This window comes from Myotis yumanensis, unplaced genomic scaffold (genome assembly GCF_028538775.1).
Source record: "Myotis yumanensis isolate MYYU_CA2020_CCGP unplaced genomic scaffold, mMyoYum1.0.hap1 SCAF_5, whole genome shotgun sequence".
NCBI classification, from domain to species: Eukaryota; Metazoa; Chordata; class Mammalia; order Chiroptera; family Vespertilionidae; genus Myotis; species Myotis yumanensis.
In genome coordinates, this window is record NW_027223756.1 from 35,768,860 (window position 1) to 35,787,060 (window position 18,201).

The 18,201-nt window shown below is 37.0% G+C and overlaps 1 protein-coding gene across 2 annotated transcripts in view; it reads left to right on the top strand.

The window, feature by feature from the left end:
- FNIP1 (folliculin interacting protein 1) overlaps nt 1-18,201 on the top strand; it is a 105,596-nt gene that overhangs the window by 81,966 nt on the left and 5,429 nt on the right. For both annotated transcript variants that reach the window (XM_070415058.1, XM_070415059.1), the window contains 4 exons: nt 2,039-3,455; nt 4,115-4,283; nt 12,766-12,963; nt 15,918-16,033. In XM_070415058.1, coding sequence (XP_070271159.1) covers nt 2,039-3,455; nt 4,115-4,283; nt 12,766-12,963; nt 15,918-16,033 — 1,900 coding nt within the window. The remainder of the gene's footprint in view (nt 1-2,038; nt 3,456-4,114; nt 4,284-12,765; nt 12,964-15,917; nt 16,034-18,201) is intronic.

The following is an 18,201-nucleotide window of genomic DNA, read 5'->3' on the forward strand; positions in this document are numbered from 1 at the left end:
CTCCCTTCTTTCCCTTTCTTCTTCCTTGCTTCCTTCCTCCCACCCTCTCTCTTCCCTCCTTTTCTTCCTTCCTCTTCTCCTTTTTTCTACTGAATTACAGAGTAATTAATATATAGCAAACACATATGTAAAGTATATAATTTTGTAAGTTTTGATGTATATGTCAAAATATATGTCTCTGAAACCATCACTAAAATCAAGATGGAGAACATATCCATCACTTCCAAAATTATCTCATGCCCTTCCTCCTGTTTTCACCACTCTTCCTGTTCACTGTCCCATATACCCAAGTAGCCACTGTTCTGCTTTCTGTCACTATAGATTAGTTTATATTTGCTAGAGTTTTAAAGAAATAGAATCATAGTAGTATATGCTTTTGTTTAATTATTTTGAGATTTACCTATCTTTTATTTATTAATAGTTCATTCTTTTTTAATGCTGAGTAGTTTTCTGTTGTATCGTTAATAACTCCTTTTTTCAAATCACATGATTCAGTAGTATTTTTGGGGGGGACATTTCAAACCTATTTTCACTTCTATAGTTATATATTGAGTACATGATATATCTAAGGCTCTGTGCAAAGAGCAAAGAACATTGGAGTGTATAAAATTATATCTGGTCTTACCCTCAAGAAGTTGACAGTATTATTCTATAGGTAATGAATATGTGAGCAATAATGATAATTCAAAAAGCAACTATAAGAGAAATAAAAAATTCAGTGGGAGTTCAATTGGGGAAACTTTTGCCCAAGGGAAGATGATTGGGTTGGTAGCTTTGGACTGATAAAAATACAGAAGGAAAGGAACAAAAATAACATGAGTAAAGGGGTCTAGGTGTTGAAAGTTCTGAGCATATTCAGTTTAAGTAGTCTACTTTAAATGGGACTTTGGGTGCATAAGAAGGTAACCTGTAGAAGTAAAGTGAAAATAGTCATGAAAGACTCAGTTGCCATGCCAAAGTAGTTCAATTTATTTAGTAATTAGTGGGAGTCTTGGGAATAGCTTTGAATAGTGGCATGATGGTATTAGGGCCAGTGTCTTAGCTTAAAAAAGAAAATTTAGCATAATACTGTTTGTAGCATACTTTTATTTGAGACTTAATATGTGTTCGTTCCTTTAAAAAGTGTGAAGCTTTTATAAAATTTAAATAGAGATTTTAAATATTTATACTAACAACTTGCAAAATTCAATTATATTTAAATTAATGACTTTGTATTGTCCATTTTAAAGTGTTTAAACCTTTTTTTGGTTTACGTTGAGGTATAGCATAAATATAGAATGACATTGGTAACTCTTAGTTACTCCTGCCCCCTTTTATAATGTAGTTATTTTTATGTCTAGTATGGATACAAAAGTGAAAATGAACCACATGGCTAAATGTGTTTCCCTTTGTTTTCCTCTTAGGATAGGTCTCACTATTCCAGCCTTTTCTGGTCTGTCCTAAGGCCCCCAACCCTTGAGAGAATGGGAAGGAAAATGAGCTTTTAAAACCATGGGTGCTATCGGGTTCTGATTAGGGTAGCAAAAATTAATGTTTGGTGTTATGATTTAAATCAAGGAAGATGAAGTATATGATGTGACCACTCTAGCTCTGTCCATTCCACCACCACTCCTTTCCTCTCCTTGTCCCCCAAAAGGTATTGTGCTTCCCTTCTCTGCATTGGATGCAGCTACAGAATTTTTTGTACATAGTATTTTAGGCAGTACTTCTCCACCTAGATGGAGGGCTTTGCTTCTCTACTTGGGGCCTGACACAAAATACTCTTATTAAATCCAACTTTTACAACTGACTTCTTGCTTGAGGTTTCAAAACCATAGCAACTTCTTAAGGAGGAAGATGGAAAACCCCTGCATTCATCTTTCTCTTTGATTTAGACCACTCATCTTATCCTATTCTTTTGAATAGTTACTCACCTATTAAAGAACTCAGAGTAAAACCGGAACCCTCATACAATAAGAGTAGGTTTCCATTCATTGAAAATAGCTTGCTTAGCTGCATGAGTAAAGGATGTGTCCATTAACTTATTTTTCCATTGCAGGGGACTTGTATGGTGCTATTGGCTCTCCTGTAAGGTTAGCAAGAACTGTGGTAGTTGGCAAACGACAAGACATGGTCCAGAGGCTGCTTTACTTTCTTACTTATTTTATAAGATGCTCTGAACTTCAAGAAACCCATCTTTTAGAAAATGGAGAAGATGAAGCCATTGTTATGCCAGGCACAGTAATTACAACCACGTTAGAGAAAGGTGAAATAGAAGAATCTGAATATGTGCTTATCACAATGCATAGAAACAAAAGCAGTTTGCTCTTTAAAGAGTCAGAAGAAACAAGGACTCCTAATTGTAACTGTAAATATTGTAGTCATCCACTCTTTGGGCAAAATTCAGAGAATGCTTTGAGAAAAGAGAGGGAAGATATTCAAAACACCCCTAAGGAGTTGCTAGGAATTGCAGATGAATGTGGAATGATTTCTCCTTCTGACTGCCAAGAAGAAAATGCTGTTGATGTTGAACAGTGCAGAGATAAATTAAGAGCTTGCCTTGACACCAAGTTAGAGACAATTGTTTGCACAGCATCTGCTCCAGTTGACAAATGTGCATTGTTGAAATCAGGCTTAGAACCAGCAGAAGAAACATGGCAGAGTGAGGAATTGCTGGATTCTGGTAATCACACAGGCAAGGTGCTGAGATCCACAGGAATGGTTGTGGAAAAAAAACCTCCAGATAAGCTTGTGACCGCTGCATTTTCTTGTGAGGCAACCCAGACAAAGGTTACTTTCTTGATTGGGGATTCTATGTCACCTGACTCAGATACTGAACTCAGGAGTCAGGCTGTGGTGGATCAGATCACCAGGCATCACACCAAACCACTGAAGGAAGAAAGAGAGGCTATTGATCTCCATCAAGAAACTAAACAAACAACTAAGGACCAATCTAGAGAGTCTGATATACCAATGGTTTCTGGAGAGCCCTGTGAACTTCCCTGTTGGAATCATTCAGACCCAGAAAGCATGAGCTTATTTGATGAATATTTTAATGATGATTCCATTGAAACCAGAACTATTGATGATATCCCAGTTAAAACAAGTACAGACAGTAAAGAACACTGCTGCATGTTAGAGTTTTCAAAAAGATTATGTACAAAAAATAGCAAACAGAACAATGAACTTTGTAAATGTGTAGAAGCAGTTCATCAAGATTTATGTAAAACCTGCTACCCTCCTCAGGATCAAAGAGGTACACACTCCCTTCTTGTCCCCCATGGGGATAAAGAGAGTTCAGAGAAAAAAAATGCGGTAGGAACTGAATGGGACATTCCAAGAAATGAAAGTTCAGATAGTGCCCTTGGGGATAGTGAAAGTGAAGATACAGGTCATGATATGACTAGACAAGTAAGCAGTTATTATGGAGGAGAGCAAGAAGATTGGGCAGAAGAAGAGGAAATACCTTTTCCTGGGTAAGTAGGAAGTTTCAATCTATAATAGGCCTTATGTAGATATGTACCATTCTTTTATTTAGTTTGTCTCTGAAAGTTGGTAGCAGCTAATATGAAAGACAGATCATTGTCCTGGACGATTCAGTTATCATGTCCTATTACTCATAGGAAAGATTAAAGGCTAAGTTCTATAGGCACTCCAGGAAGGCTTTGTGGAGGCAGTAGAGAAAAGTAATGTTGGTGTGTAGGAGACTTCTTACTTAGGAATTTTCAAGCCATTTAGGAGTGAATAATCATGCTCCAAAAAAGGAACCTATGCTGAGTTTGGCAACTAGGGAGAGAGAATCACTGAGAAGGTAATAAATGGCTGTTATAAATAAATTTGGCCAACACTAAGAGGAAAACAGGAAATCTATATAATATTCTGGGTTAAATGTACAAGGAGAAGATTCATACTTGAGAAAAGTTAGAAACCAAACTTTGGATTTATGAGGTATTTAACTACTTTGTTTTGGATGATGGTTTTCATAATCTGATCGTATTAAGAATCTGTTATACAAGGGACAGCATTCCTAAAGTCTGTTATGAAATATTTATGCTTACCTCGTTAGAAAGTTGTTCATTAGATCCTCTTCTCTGGATAGGAGTATTTTGTGGATCTGACTGGACCTTTTTTCTAGGTCAAAGTTAATTGAAGTGAGTGCTGTTCAGCCCAACATCGCCAATTTTGGGAGGTCCTTGTTAGGTGGCTACTGTTCGTCTTATGTGCCTGACTTTGTTCTTCAAGGAATTAGTAGTGATGAGAGGCTCCGTCAGTGTCTGCTGTCAGATTTGTCCCATGCTGTACAGGTGAGTGACCATCACTGCTGTTGAATTTATTTAGAATTAACTCTTAACCAGTGGAACCCAGAATTGCCTTATATTTTTGTTACACTTCACTGTGTAATACATTCATTGTTCTCTGAATCAGTCACTTTCTCTAATAACTGTTTGTTTGTATCTGACACCATGAAAGTGAGTAGAGAGTTCCAATATCCAATTATCACTAGATTATATCAATAAAATCGCAAATGCTTAAATGTGAATAGAATTATTTTCTTTTATTTTCAGTTTATTCTTTGCTAGGTTATAGAGGTACAGTTGATTTATGTATATCCTGAACTTTTATATTAGTTTCTGTAGTTTCTTTGTAGATTCTTTAGGATTTTTCTACATACAAGCTCATGTCATCAATAAATAGACAGTTTGACATCTTTTTTAGTCTAGAACCTCCATACAATGTTGCCAGAAGTGCTGAGGGCGGACATCCTTGTCTTGCTCCTATCTTAGAGAGAAAACATTGAGTCTTTTATTAATAAGTATGATGTTAGCTATAGGGTTCTTACAGATGCCTTTCATCAGGTGGAGAAAATTTCCTTCTCTTCCTAATTTTTTGAGTTTTTTTGTCCCTCTCTCCCTTTAAATCATGAATGGGTGTGGGATTTTGTGAAATACTTTTTTGGTGTCTATTGAAACGAACATGTGATTTTTTGTTTCTTCTTTAAACTTAATCAGGATTACTACATAGATTGATTTTTAGATGAAAAACCAATCCTTTGTATTTCTAGGGGGGCATTCCATTTGGTCATGGTATATGTAGTACTTTTTATGTGTTGACTGGTTTTGATTTATTAATATTTTATTGTGAATTTTGGAGTCTGTATTCATAAGGGATATTCGTCCATAGCTTTCTTGTGAAGTTTTTCTCTAGCTTTAAAAACAGAATGATACTAGCCTTATAGAGTGATTAGGGGGGAAGTGTCCCCTTCTCTTTCTCTCAAGATTCTCTGGAAGGTTGTTGTTGCTTTTATTTGTTTGTTTCCTCTAAGCGTTTGATAGAATTTATCAGTAAAACCATCTGGGTCTAGAAGCCACTTTTTCTTTTCAAATATAGGTGTTTAAAGCTAGAAAAAATTTTAATGAGAATATGCTATTTTTATTTATTTATTTTTCTTTTTTTTCTTTCTTTTTGTAAAATTAAATCTTTAGTGTTCAAATTATTACAGTTGTTCCTCTTTTTTCCCCCCATAGCTCCCCTCCACCCAGTTCCCACCCCACCATCTGCCCTTACCCCCGCCACCCACTATTCTCATCCATAGGTGTACAGTTTTTGTCCAGTCTCTTCCCACACCCCAGACACCCCTTTCCCCCCTGAGAATAGTCAGTCCACTCCCTTTCTATGCCCCTGATTTATTATATTCACCAGTTTATTCTGTTCATCAGATTATTTATTCACTTGATTTTTAGATTCACTTGTTGATAGATGTGTATTTGTTGTTCATAATTTGTATCTTTACCTTTTTCTTCTTCCACTTCTTAAAGGATACCTTTCAGCATTTCATATAATACTGGTTTGGTGGTGATGAACTCCTTTAGCTTTTCCTTATCTGTGAAGCTCTTTATCTGACCTTCAATTCTGAATGATAGCTTTGCTGGATAAAGTAATCTTGGTTGTAGGTTCTTGGCATTCATCACTTTGAATATTTCTTGCCACTCCCTTCCGGCCTGCAAAGTTTCTGTTGAGAAATCAGCTGACAGTTGTATGGGTACTCCCTTGTAGGTAACTGATTGTTTCTCTCTTGCTGCTTTTAAGATTCTCTCTTTGTCTTTTGCCCTTGGCATTTTAATTATGATGTATCTTGGTGTGTTCCTCTTTGGATTCCTTTTGTTTGGGGTTCTCTGTGCTTCCTGTACTTGTAAGTCTATTTCTTTCACCAGGTAGGGGAAGTTTTCTGTCATTATTTCTTCAAATAGGTTTTCACTATCTTGCTCTCTCTCTTCTTCTGGCACCCCCATAATTCTGATGTTGGTACGCTTGAAGTTGTCCCAGAGGCTCCTTACACTATTTTCATATTTTTGGATTATTTTTTCCTTTTGTTTTTCCGGTTGGGTGATTTTTGCTTCTTTGTATTTCAAATCTTTGACTTGATTCTTGCAATCCTCTAGTCTGCTGTTGGAACTCTGCATAATATCCTTTATTTCAGTCAGTGTATGCTTAATTTCTAGTTGGTCCTTTTTCATAACTTCGAGGGTCTCACTAGATTTCTTGAGGGTCTCACTAAATTTATTGGCGGTCGCACTAGATTTCTTGAGGGTCTCACTAAATTTATCGGCGGTTTCTAGAAAATTCTTGAAAAACCTTATAACCGTGGTTTTGAACTCTATATCCAGTAGTTTGCTTTCCTCCATTTCTGTCATTTGTGACTTGTTTCTTTGTCTCCGCATTTTTTATGCTTCCCTGTGTTGGTAGAGTGGCTTTATGTGCTAGGTGTCATATAGGGCCCAGTGGCTCAGCCTCCCCAATTACCTGAGGTGGACACTCTTGGTGTACCCCTTTGTGGGCTGAGTGCACAGTTTTGTTGTAGTTAAGCCTTGATTGTTGTAGGTATCACTGGGAGGAATTGACCTCCAGGCCAATTTGCTGTGAGAATCAGCTGTGTCTGCAGTGGGAGAACTTCTGAGCTGGGGACACCCTTCTGAGGCCCGACTTGCTTTAGTGGGGCTTTGGTGCTCACTGAGTCTGTCCCCTGAGTGTGTTCCTTATGGATCTGAGGAGTTGTAATCTGGATGGTCCCACTCTGACCACTGGGTACACTGGCTCTTGGATCTCTAAGGAGGTGCTAATTTAGCCTCTGCCTGAGGCTACCCAGCAGGAGCTATGGAGAGATTCCTCTTCTTTGTTTGGGATTTGGAGGTGCCCAGATGAGGCCCAGCTGTGAAGCAGTGCAAGCTGCTGTGGGGCCTTGGACCTTCTTTTGGAAGTTCTGGGTCTCTCTGATTCAGCTGCAGTTTGTTAGGTAATTTTCAGGTTGCAAAGGGCCAGGCCTTTCATATGCAGAAGCCTTTGCGCACAGCTTGGGTGAGGCAGGGTCTCAGGGGATCAACAGGGCGGAGCAAGCAGCTATAGCTGCTCCCCAGACCTACCCTAAGAGGCCCCGCATCTCAGTGTCACGGTAATCGCTGTGTGCACCTCTGAGAGAAAGCCGCCCTCGAGTTCTGCCCGATGCCAGACAGTCGTTTCTCCCCGTATGAGTCTGGGTCCATGTGCACCGTGTCCTCAGTTGCCAGCCCTTTCGGCGTGCGCCTCCGTACCTCTGCACTTTACTTCCGCACCTCCTCTGAGTCTCAGTGTGCTTTTCTCTTTCCTTCTAGTTGTAGAATTTCCACTCAGCCAGCCTTCCTGTGGTTCTGGATGATGTCCGTTTTGTTTTTTAGTTGTATTTTTGAAGTGGTTGTGCGAGGCAGCAATTTCCGGTGTTTACCTATGCCGCCATCTTGGTTTCTCCTATTTATTTTTTATTGATTGATTTTTAGATTGGGGGGAGAGAGAAGGGGGGGGAGAGAAACAGAAACATTTATTTGTTGCTTCACTTATTTATACATTTATTGGTTGCTACTTGTAAGTGCCCTGACTGGACATTAAACCTGCAACCTTGGCATGTCTGGACCACACTCTAATCAACTAAGCACTCAGCCAGGGTCAAATGAGAATATTTTATATATTTTTATTGATTTCAGAGAGGAAGAGAGAGGGAGAGAGAGCTAGAAACATCAATGATGACAGAAAATCATTGATTGGCTGCCTCCTGCACGCCCCGCACTGGAGATCAAGCCCATAGCTCAGGCGTGTGCCCTTAACTGGAATCAAACCTGGGACCCTTCAGTCTGCAGTCTGACACTCTATCCACTGACCAAACCTGCTAGGGCCCTAAAGGGAATATTTTAAATTGCTAATTCAATTTCTTGTTAAATATTTATTCTGATTTTCTTTTTCTCCCTGAGTCAATTTTGGTGATTTTTGTCTTTCTAGAAATTAGTTAGTTTCAATATATTGGAATAAAGTTGTTCATAGTATATACTTATAATCCTTTTAATTTCTATAAGGTCTCTGGTTATGTCCCCTCTTTTATTTGTGATTTTTATAATCTGTATTGTTCTTTTTTCCTCCCATAAAGGTAGGGGATTCTCCAAAGAAGAGTTCATTCATACCTTGATTTCATTAGTAGATACTTTTGGCCCACATACATCAAACATCAGCAAGCAGTGGCCCATGGGACAAATACACCTGCTTTCTGTAAATACAGTTTTTTTGCAATGTGACCACACCCATTTATTTATGTATTCTGTGACTATTTTTCTGCCTCGACAGCAGAGTTGAGTCATTGAGACAATGATCATACATCTCCTAAAGCCAAAAATATTTTCTATCTGGTTCTTTACAGGAAAGGTTTGCTGATTCTTATTCTAGCTTAAGGTTTGTCAGTTTTGTTGATCTTTTCAAGGAAACAACTTTTGTCTCAATTGATTTTTTCTGTAATCACTTTATATTTCATTGTTTTCTATCATAATTTGATTATTTTGTTCCTTCTGATTGCTTTGGGTTTAGTTTGCTCTTTTTCTAGCTTCTTAAGGTAAAAGCCTATGTTATTGATTTGAAACATTTTTTTTTCTTTTCAAATATAAGCCTTTAAAGCTAGAAATTTTCCTTATAAGCACTTTTTTAACTGAGTCTCATAAATTTTGATGTTGTGTTTTCATTTGCATTTACTTCCAAGTATTTTTTAATTTGACCCATGGGTTATGTAGAAGCATGATGTTTACTTTCCAAATGTTTGTGAAATTCTTGATTTTTTTTTATTGTTCTCTAAATTAGTTCCATTGTGGTCAGACAAAATACTTTGTCTGATTTCAGTTCTTTTAAACTTATTAAGACTTGTTTTATGGCCCAGCATATGGTCTATTCTGGAGAATGGTCCATGTGCATTTAAAGAGTTATTAGGCAAAGTGTTCTGTAGATGTCAGGTCGAGTTGCTTGATAGCCTATGTCCTTGCTGATTTTCTGTCTAGTTGTTCCATCAGTTATTGAGGGTGGATATTGGAGTCTCCAACTGTTGCTGAATTTTCTATTTTTCCCTTCAATTCCATCTGTCACTTTAATAAGTTTTTGTTTTAACAAAACTTTTCCTTCTTCCCACCCAACCCCCCATAATAACCATTAAAAAGGAAATGAAGAAAGCCATGTAGGAAAATATGGGTGAGAATATATGACTCAGTGAGCAAGCAGACACTTAATTGTTAGTCAAAAAGGTTTAAACCTATATCTGTAGAAAATCAAAGTTGTACATTTTAGTGCTTTATTATATAGTAGGGGAATTATAGTAAATCCAGGAAAACTTAGTCACACTCACATTCTTTATATTTAAAAAGCTATATTGCTCAACCTTTTAATATCAAATATTTACTGACATTCTTTGTTGTGAACATAGTGCTAACACTTCAAGGGATATATAGATGAAAAAGGAATAGTTTCTGACCTCAAGTTATTTACTTAGTAATGGAGAAAAATAAGGCAAGTAAACGAGTAAATGTAGTACAACATATAAAAAAATAAATACTTGAAGAAGGTTCAGAAAGTAATTTAATGCTTCAGAAGAAACAAATTATATCAGTTGATGATATTTGTTCTTCAGGGTGAAGGAACTATTTCTGTATTTTCAATTCTGTCCTCCCAGAATTGCCTAATAGAGTGATGAGTAAGTACTTGATTAGGAAATCCCATGTGGGTCCTTGTAATGCTCTGTGTGTTTTCTTGTCTTTCCTTACGCCTGATCTTAGTCACTCAGTCTCTTTACTTTCTCCTCTGTACCCATTACCACACACGGTGCTCTTCAATGTTTTCTCTGAAAGCCTGACAATGGATGGGGTTACTGTCTCCTATTGAAGACAAAGCATTTTGGTGTTGAGTTGCTACCTGCTAATTACTAGGGAAGAATAGTAATAGTAATAAGCATTTAGTATTTATTGTGTTCCTAGTGTGTATTAGACACTTAAATGTAATACCTCAATCTTAAAATAATCCCTTTGTAGTACTTACTATTACCACTCTTATATTTCAGGTATAGCATGGAAAGATTTTTAAATTACATAGATAGGTAATGGCAGAGCTAGAAATTAATCCCAATCTTAACTAAGCCTGTTCTTACGCTATGCTTCTAAACTACTGTGCCATACTGTCTTTAAAATAGATGAACAAAGGTTACTACAGATACAGATAGCAAAATTGGCATTACAAAGCTTGCAAGGCTTTTACATTAGTAGTCCCATTCTATTGCTCTTGGAGCCTTTTCACTGTGGTAAAAAAAAAAAAATGAATGTTTTGTCTTCTGCCATCTGTTTCAGTAACTGGGTTTCTAGTCTTTCATATTTTATACACACACACACACACACACGTACATATATGTAATTTTTAAAAACCTTTATTGTTGAAAGTATTACAGCTGTCCCCTTCCCCCTTCACCCGACTCCTGCCCTCTCCCCAGGCCTTCACCGCACTATTGTCTGTCCAAGGGTTATGCATATATGCATATAAGTTCTTCAGTTAATCTCTTCCCACTCCCTCACCTCTGCCTTCCCTCTGAGATTTTCAGTCTGTTCCAGGATTCTGTGTCTCTGGATCTATTTTGTTCAACAGTTTATTTTGTTCATTAGATTCCACATATGTGTAAGATCATGTGATACTTGTTTTTCTCTGACTGATTTATTTCGCTTAGCATAATACTCTCCAGGTTCCTCCACATTGTCTCAAAGGGTTATCCATACGGGAATTATCCATATTTCTCTCCTGATTATCAACAGTAATCCTAGCCATACTTCAGTGTCCTATCCCTATGACCCTTCTACTGTGAAACTCCCAGTCACACAGAACTCTCTGTTGCCCTCTTATACTACCCCAGCACTTGGTTTCTATTTCATCTGTTACATGTCTTTTTATTTATTTAAAAAAATTTTTAAAATATATTTTTATTGATTTCAGAGAGAAAGGGAGAGGGATAGAGAGATAGAAACATCAATGATGAGAGAGAATCAGTGATTGGCTGCCTCCTGCATGTTCCACACTGGGAATCTAGCCCGCAACCCAGGCATGTGCTCTGACCGGGAATCGAACCCTGACCTCCTGGTAAATAGGTCGATACCCAATCCAGGTCAATGGCTGGGCTATACATGTCTTTTTATAGCCAGGTGTATTTCTATTTGTCTTTCTCATAAGACTGTGAGCTTCATTTTTTTTTTGTTTCCTTAGCATCAAACAAAAAGATTTCTTTAAAGCGGTTGTTCATTAACTGCGCAAAAGTATATCCTTTGAGAGTGCCAAACCTGGGTTTATCCGGGAGGAAACTTACATTCTTAACTATAAAATTGTAATAACATAAAATTTGAAAGGAAAAAGGCCATTGGGTCCAAGTATTTCAAATTATTACTTGTGTCTCAGTCTTATTGCTGCTAATCTATATGGCCAGTGTTGAAGAAATTCTTACCTTTCCAAAGATAGACTGATGTTGAAGTATTGAGCATTGTAGGGCTCATCATCTCTTTCTGATAGTGGTACTGTGTACATATTTGCTTTTGGTCTTTATGTGTAAGCTATGGAAAGTCAAGAGCACAGCTATGTGCCTATGGTCCTATTGTCAGTATATGTGAGTTAAAAGTACTTTTTACTATGCATTAAATTTTTTAATTTTAAAAGTGTTATTTAGGTAAATGTTTGTGATAGAAATGCAAATAATGTAAAGATATACAAAGCAAAAAAAGAAATTGTTCTTTATAATCTTAATATTCCATACTTATTCAGAGATCTTTATGATAGTTTGATTTGAGTATTTTTATTCTTTTTTTTTCTATTAGCTATAGATCTGTATTTTTAAAATTGTAACTAGGGTATAATATCTGTGTGTGTGTGCACGTGCAGAGTGACTTTTTTCCCATTTAGCCATATTAGTATCTGTTGAGTTGTCTCCTTTTAACTTCTGTATCCATACTCTGGATATACATCTTCGTAAAATAGAAACACATATTGCACATAGCCAGCAGGGTACTTCATGTGATCAAGGAATGGTCCCTGAGATGTTCAAGCAAATTAATGCCTGACAGGTTGGGATAGTTAGCACAGAACCTTAGATTGACTTGTTCATGTCAATCTCCATCCTATCTATTTTTAAAATAGTTAGCTCTTTCAAGGTAAAAAACATTTTCTTCAATTGCCTGGCACATGGTTGGTACTCAGTAAATTTGTTGAATGAATAAATGGTCAAAAGATCAGTGAAAATCAAGTTCTGGATTAAAGACTACAAAATTCTGGTAATACATCTCTACCTATGATGATTGGCAGTAGCTGTCATAACTTAATATTAGTTTATTCTATTTGCATTTCATATCTCTTGTCTCATTCCATTAGCATTATCTTTTGAAAATTTTATTTGCTCATTATAAGATGAATTCTTCTTTTTTCCCCCAGCATCCAGTGTTGGATGAACCAATAGCAGAAGCTGTCTGTATTATAGCAGATATGGATAAATGGACTGTGCAAGTGGCCAGTAGCCAGAGACGAGTGACAGATAATAAACTGGGAAAGGAAGTATTGGTTTCCAGTCTTGTTTCCAATCTGCTTCATTCCACTCTTCAGCTTTATAAACATAACTTGTCTCCAAATTTTGTAAGTGTGTCTGAGGCTTGAATTTGAGCACTGTAATAGGTGACTAAACTATTTAGTATGTGCCTACATTGAACCACTACTGTTAGCTTCATCATTGTTTTCCTGAAAGAAGGTGTTGGTGTTCCTCTAAAGTCCCAAGCATTGGATCCCTAACCTCTAATGCAGGGTGGGCAAACTTTTTGACTCGAGGGCCACAATGGGTTCTTAAACTGGACCAGAGGGCCGGAACAAAAGCATGGATGGAGTGTTTTTGTGAACTAATATAAATTCAAAGTAAACATCATTACATAAAAGGATAAGGTCTTTTTTTTTTTTTTAGTTTTATTCATTTTAAACGGGCCAGATCCGGCCCTCGGGCCGTAGTTTGCCCACGGCTGCTCTAATGTGATGATGGTATTTGGAGATGGGCCTTTTGAAGTTAATTAGGGTTAGTTAATTAGGTAATGAGGATGGGGCCCTCATGATAGGATTAATGTCCTTATAAGAAGAGGGAAAGAGAAATTGCATTCTTTCCACCATGTGAGGACACAGGGACAAAGAGTTGTCTGCCAGTCAGAAAAAGAGTTCTCACTAGAACCCGACCATACTGGCACCCTGATCTCAGACTTGCAGGCTCCACAGCTATGAGAAAGTAATTTTCTGTTTAAACCACTGAGTATATGTTATTTTGTTATGGCAGCCCAAGCTGACTAGAAAAAGAAGGGGATGCGTACATGTCTTATAGTATATTCTATGATTTCAGCAGCCATAATTTAGTACCTGATTAGTATCATGTAATGTATGGACATGAAATGTCCCTAAGCTTTGTGCAGAATGCAGTGCATTCTGGACCCTCATTGTCATGCCAGGGCTTTGATGATTCCTCTTCATAATACCGGTAACCTCTTATGGATGACACCATTTCCAACTTTCAAGATTTTTTTTCTTCTTAGGAAAACTATAAGATAGCATAGTTAAAAACCACTCTAGATCAACATGAAAAAGACCATATATGACAAACCCACAACTAATGTTCAATGGTGAAAGACTGAGGATTTACTCCTAAAATGAGGGACAAGATGTAGATGCCCATTTTCACCACTTCTATTCAACATAGTAAGTCCTAACCAGAGCAGTTAAGAAAGAAAAAGAAACAAGAGGCATCCAAATTGAAAAGGAAGAAGTAAAAGGATCTCTGTTTGCAGATGACACGACCTTATATTTAGAAAATGTAGATTCCACAAAAAAACTAATAGACCTGATAAGTGAATTCAGCAAAGTTTTAAGATGTAAAATCAGCATGCAAAGATAGTTACATTTCATTACACTAGCAATGAACAATATGAAAAGCAAATGAAGAAAGCATTTACAATATCATCAAAAGAATAAAATTCTTAGACATGAATTTAAGGAGAAAAGAGACTTGTACACTGGAAACTATAAAATGTTGCTGAAAGAAGTTAAAGACATAAATAAATGGAAAGGTATCTTCCATATTTCAAGGATTGGAAGACTTGCTATTATGAAAATGATTACACTCCCCAAAAGTGATTTATTGTTTCAATGCAATTCCTATCAAAAATTCCAATGACTTTTTTTCCCCCAGAAATGGACCCAACCTAAAATGTATATGGCATCTCAAGGGACTCTGAACAAACCAAAACAATCTTGAAAAAGAACAAAGTAGGAAAACTCACACCTCCTGATTTTAAAACTTACTACAAAGTAACAGTAATCAAAACAGTATGGTACTAGCATAAGGATAGACATATAGACCAATAGAATATAATGGCCCCAAAATAAACCCTCACATATATGATGAACTGGTTTTTGACTGGGGAGCCTTTTCAAAAGACAAAGACGAAGGAGTCTTTTCAAGAACTCATACTGAGAAAACAGGCTATCCACATGCAAACGAATGATGTTGAATCCTTACCTATACCTTATACAAAAATAAACTCAAAATTACATCTAAAATTGTACAAACCTAAATGTAAGTGCTAAAACTATACAACTCTGAAGAAAAACATAGGGGATAATCTGTGACATTGGATTCAGCAGTGGTTTCTTGGATTTGACTCCAAAAGCACAGGCAACAAAAGTAAAAAAATAGATAAATTGGACTTCATCAAATTAAAAACTTGTTTTGTATCAAAGGACACTATCAACAGTAAAAAGACAACCCACAGAATGGAAGAAAATATTTGCAAATCATATCTGAAGAGATTGATATCCAGAATATATAGGAAGCTCTAACAACTCAATAATAACAAAGACACAACGAATAGATATTTCTGTAAAGAAGATACACAAATGGCCAACAGGCACATAAAAAGATGTTCAACATTATTACTCATTAGGAAAATGCAAATCAAAACCACAATGACATACCACTTCACACCCATAAGGATATTTATAACATCAATAAAGTATTGGCCAGGATGTGGAGAAATTGGATCCCTTGTGGGAAAGACAAATACCATATGATCTCACTTATATGTGGAATATGATGAAAAAAATTAAACTGACAAAAATATAGAAAACAGGCAGGGATACATGGACCAAACTAACAGCTGTCACAGGGAAGTGGGGAGGAGGGACTGGATGAAATAAGGTGAAGGTATTAGCCAAAAAACATATATGTAACACATAGACAACAGTGTGGTGATAGCCAAAGGGAAAGGGAGATGGGAAAAGGGGGGTGGAAATGGGGATGGAAAGAGACTTTGCTTGGGGTGATGGGTGCACAATGCAGTGTGCAGATGATGTCTTACTGAGTTGTACACTTGAAACTTGCATGTTTTGCAAACTGTTGTCACCCCAATAAATTCAGTTTTTTAAAAAATGTGCTCCAAATTGTAGTTTATGTTGGAGTAACTAAATAGAATTGTCAAAAATATGATGCTTTCAAAATTGCCATCACTTAGAATTGAACACCATTTTCTGACCTGGTTCTTGGTTTCCCCTAACTGCAGTGTGTAATGCATCTTGAAGACCGGTTACAGGAGCTGTACTTCAAAAGCAAAATGCTGTCTGAGTACCTGAGGGGCCAGATGCGTGTTCATGTCAAGGAGCTGGGAGTGGTTCTAGGGTATGTTCATGGTTTCTTTCCTGGCTTTCACATTGTGCTATCTTTAAGCAAGAGCTATTCTTTAGACTTGCCTTCTTGTAAGTGTCTTTTCCTGTTAGAAGCTGGACACTATTATCATTCAGGTTGCTCTGTACCACATAAGAGCATATTCCTGTTTTCCACTGATCTAAAGTGCATTGTCCCCTCTGCCATTACAATAAATTGAGAATATAGTGAGATAAAAATGAATTAAATCTAATTTTTTTGTCTTGGAAAAATAAGTAATATTTATTTTTATTTACATATATGTTCAAAACTCCTTCCCAGCCTCCCCTCCACCATCCAAATGAGCTGATTAAAATAGCAGCACACTGGATGGTAGTACATTATCTACATATTACTACTCTTTCCCCATTATCTATATGTCTGTCTACTCTGTAGTTATTCTTGGGAAGAAGACAGTTATTTAAAGTGCTAACCGAAGGAAGAACAGATAAATTGTTGGGAGGCATAGTATAGCCCTTTTCATTATGTTCTGTGATCTTTTTCCTTATGTCCTGTGGCCATTTTGTGTGTGTGTGTGTGTGTGTGTGTGTGTGTTAATTATTCTTGAAATGTTAGATGAGGAAATTAAAACAAGCCAGAACTTTTGTCTAATTCAGTTTTTATGAAGGAAGAAAGAGCCAATATCAACAAGAAGCTAATGTTTGTTAGAAACCAAATTGAATTCTTTCACTAATGTTACTCCTTACCATCCAGATTGGCAATAGATGATTCTCTGTGCATAATGCCTTTATTAAAAAAAAAATTAAAGTAGTTTTTAAAGTAATGTGCATTTAACCAAAATTTACAGTGCATTATGGCATAGAATGAAAAGTAATTCCTCATCATCTTTTCCCCAACTTGCCAGCTTCACCCAAACACAGTTAATGGATTGTTTCTTCTGACAGAAATTTTTTATACAATAAAAAATAGAAATTAATTTCTACTCTATTATTTCATCGGGCAACTTGCCTTTTAATAAATCCTGAACATTTGTTCATATAAGCACATACTGATCTAACTCATTATTTTTAATAGCTGTATAGCATTTCATTATATGGTGGGATTTATATAAACAGTAAGTTCTCACTTAACATCTTTAGTAGGTTCTGCAGCTTTAAGTGAAATGACATAATGAAACCAGTTTTACCATGTACTAATTAATATAAATAAGAATTAATTTTCAGTGGCATCTCATCCTACATAATAAAAGCATAGTATGCAAATTGTCCCCTCGACCGGGAGATTGTCCAGGAGTTTGACTGGTGGGGGGTGGGGGGGCGCAAGGCTGGCTGGGGGAAGGGAGGGAGGCCCCAGCTGGCGGCAGCGGTGGCAAGTGGCTGGGGGAAGGGAGGGAGTACTCAGCCAGCAGCTGCTGGGGACCCTACCAGTGCATGAATTTCGTGCACTGGGCCTGTAGTTATAGTTATAATGAAATGATGCTGTTTAATGGAAGAACATTATTTGAGGGCCTGATGTATTTTCTTTTGCTACTACAAACCAATGCTAGAATGAGTAAAATCTTTGAAGATTATAGGATAAATTGTTTAAAGAATTTTTGGTTAAAGGGCATGTGTATTAAATTTTTGATAGATATTGATAGTTATTTTGATATGTAATAGTAAATGTTACCCAGTAAGTACCAGAATAATTTATCACAAATAGCAGGAAGCACACACTTCTTTGTATTGGCTGTTACCAACTTTTTAATCTTTGTCAGGCTACTTGCTAAGAAATGAAATCTGATTACAATTTACGTATGTATATTTATTTATTCTCTAACATGAATCAGTCTACATGAGTGATGTTTCTGTGTTTATTGGCCATTTTTCTTTTCCTGTAAATTATTTGTGGTAAGATGTATTTTTAAGATGCTTCCATTATTTCTTCTATATTTTTTAGAAACCTTTGTGTTCAAAACAATGTGGTTGCACACTATTATCCTAATATTATACTACTAGAGGCCCGATGCACAAAATTGGTGCATGGGTAAGGTCCCTAGGCCTGGCCGGCAATCAGGGCTGATCTGTGAGGCAATTTGTGGGGCGATTGGAGGCCCCTGCTGGCACCCGCCGTGTGCTAGCCCTGTCCCCTGCCACAGCTGCTGGTTGCCTCCCTCTGTGGGAGGCGACTGGTGGGGTGATGGG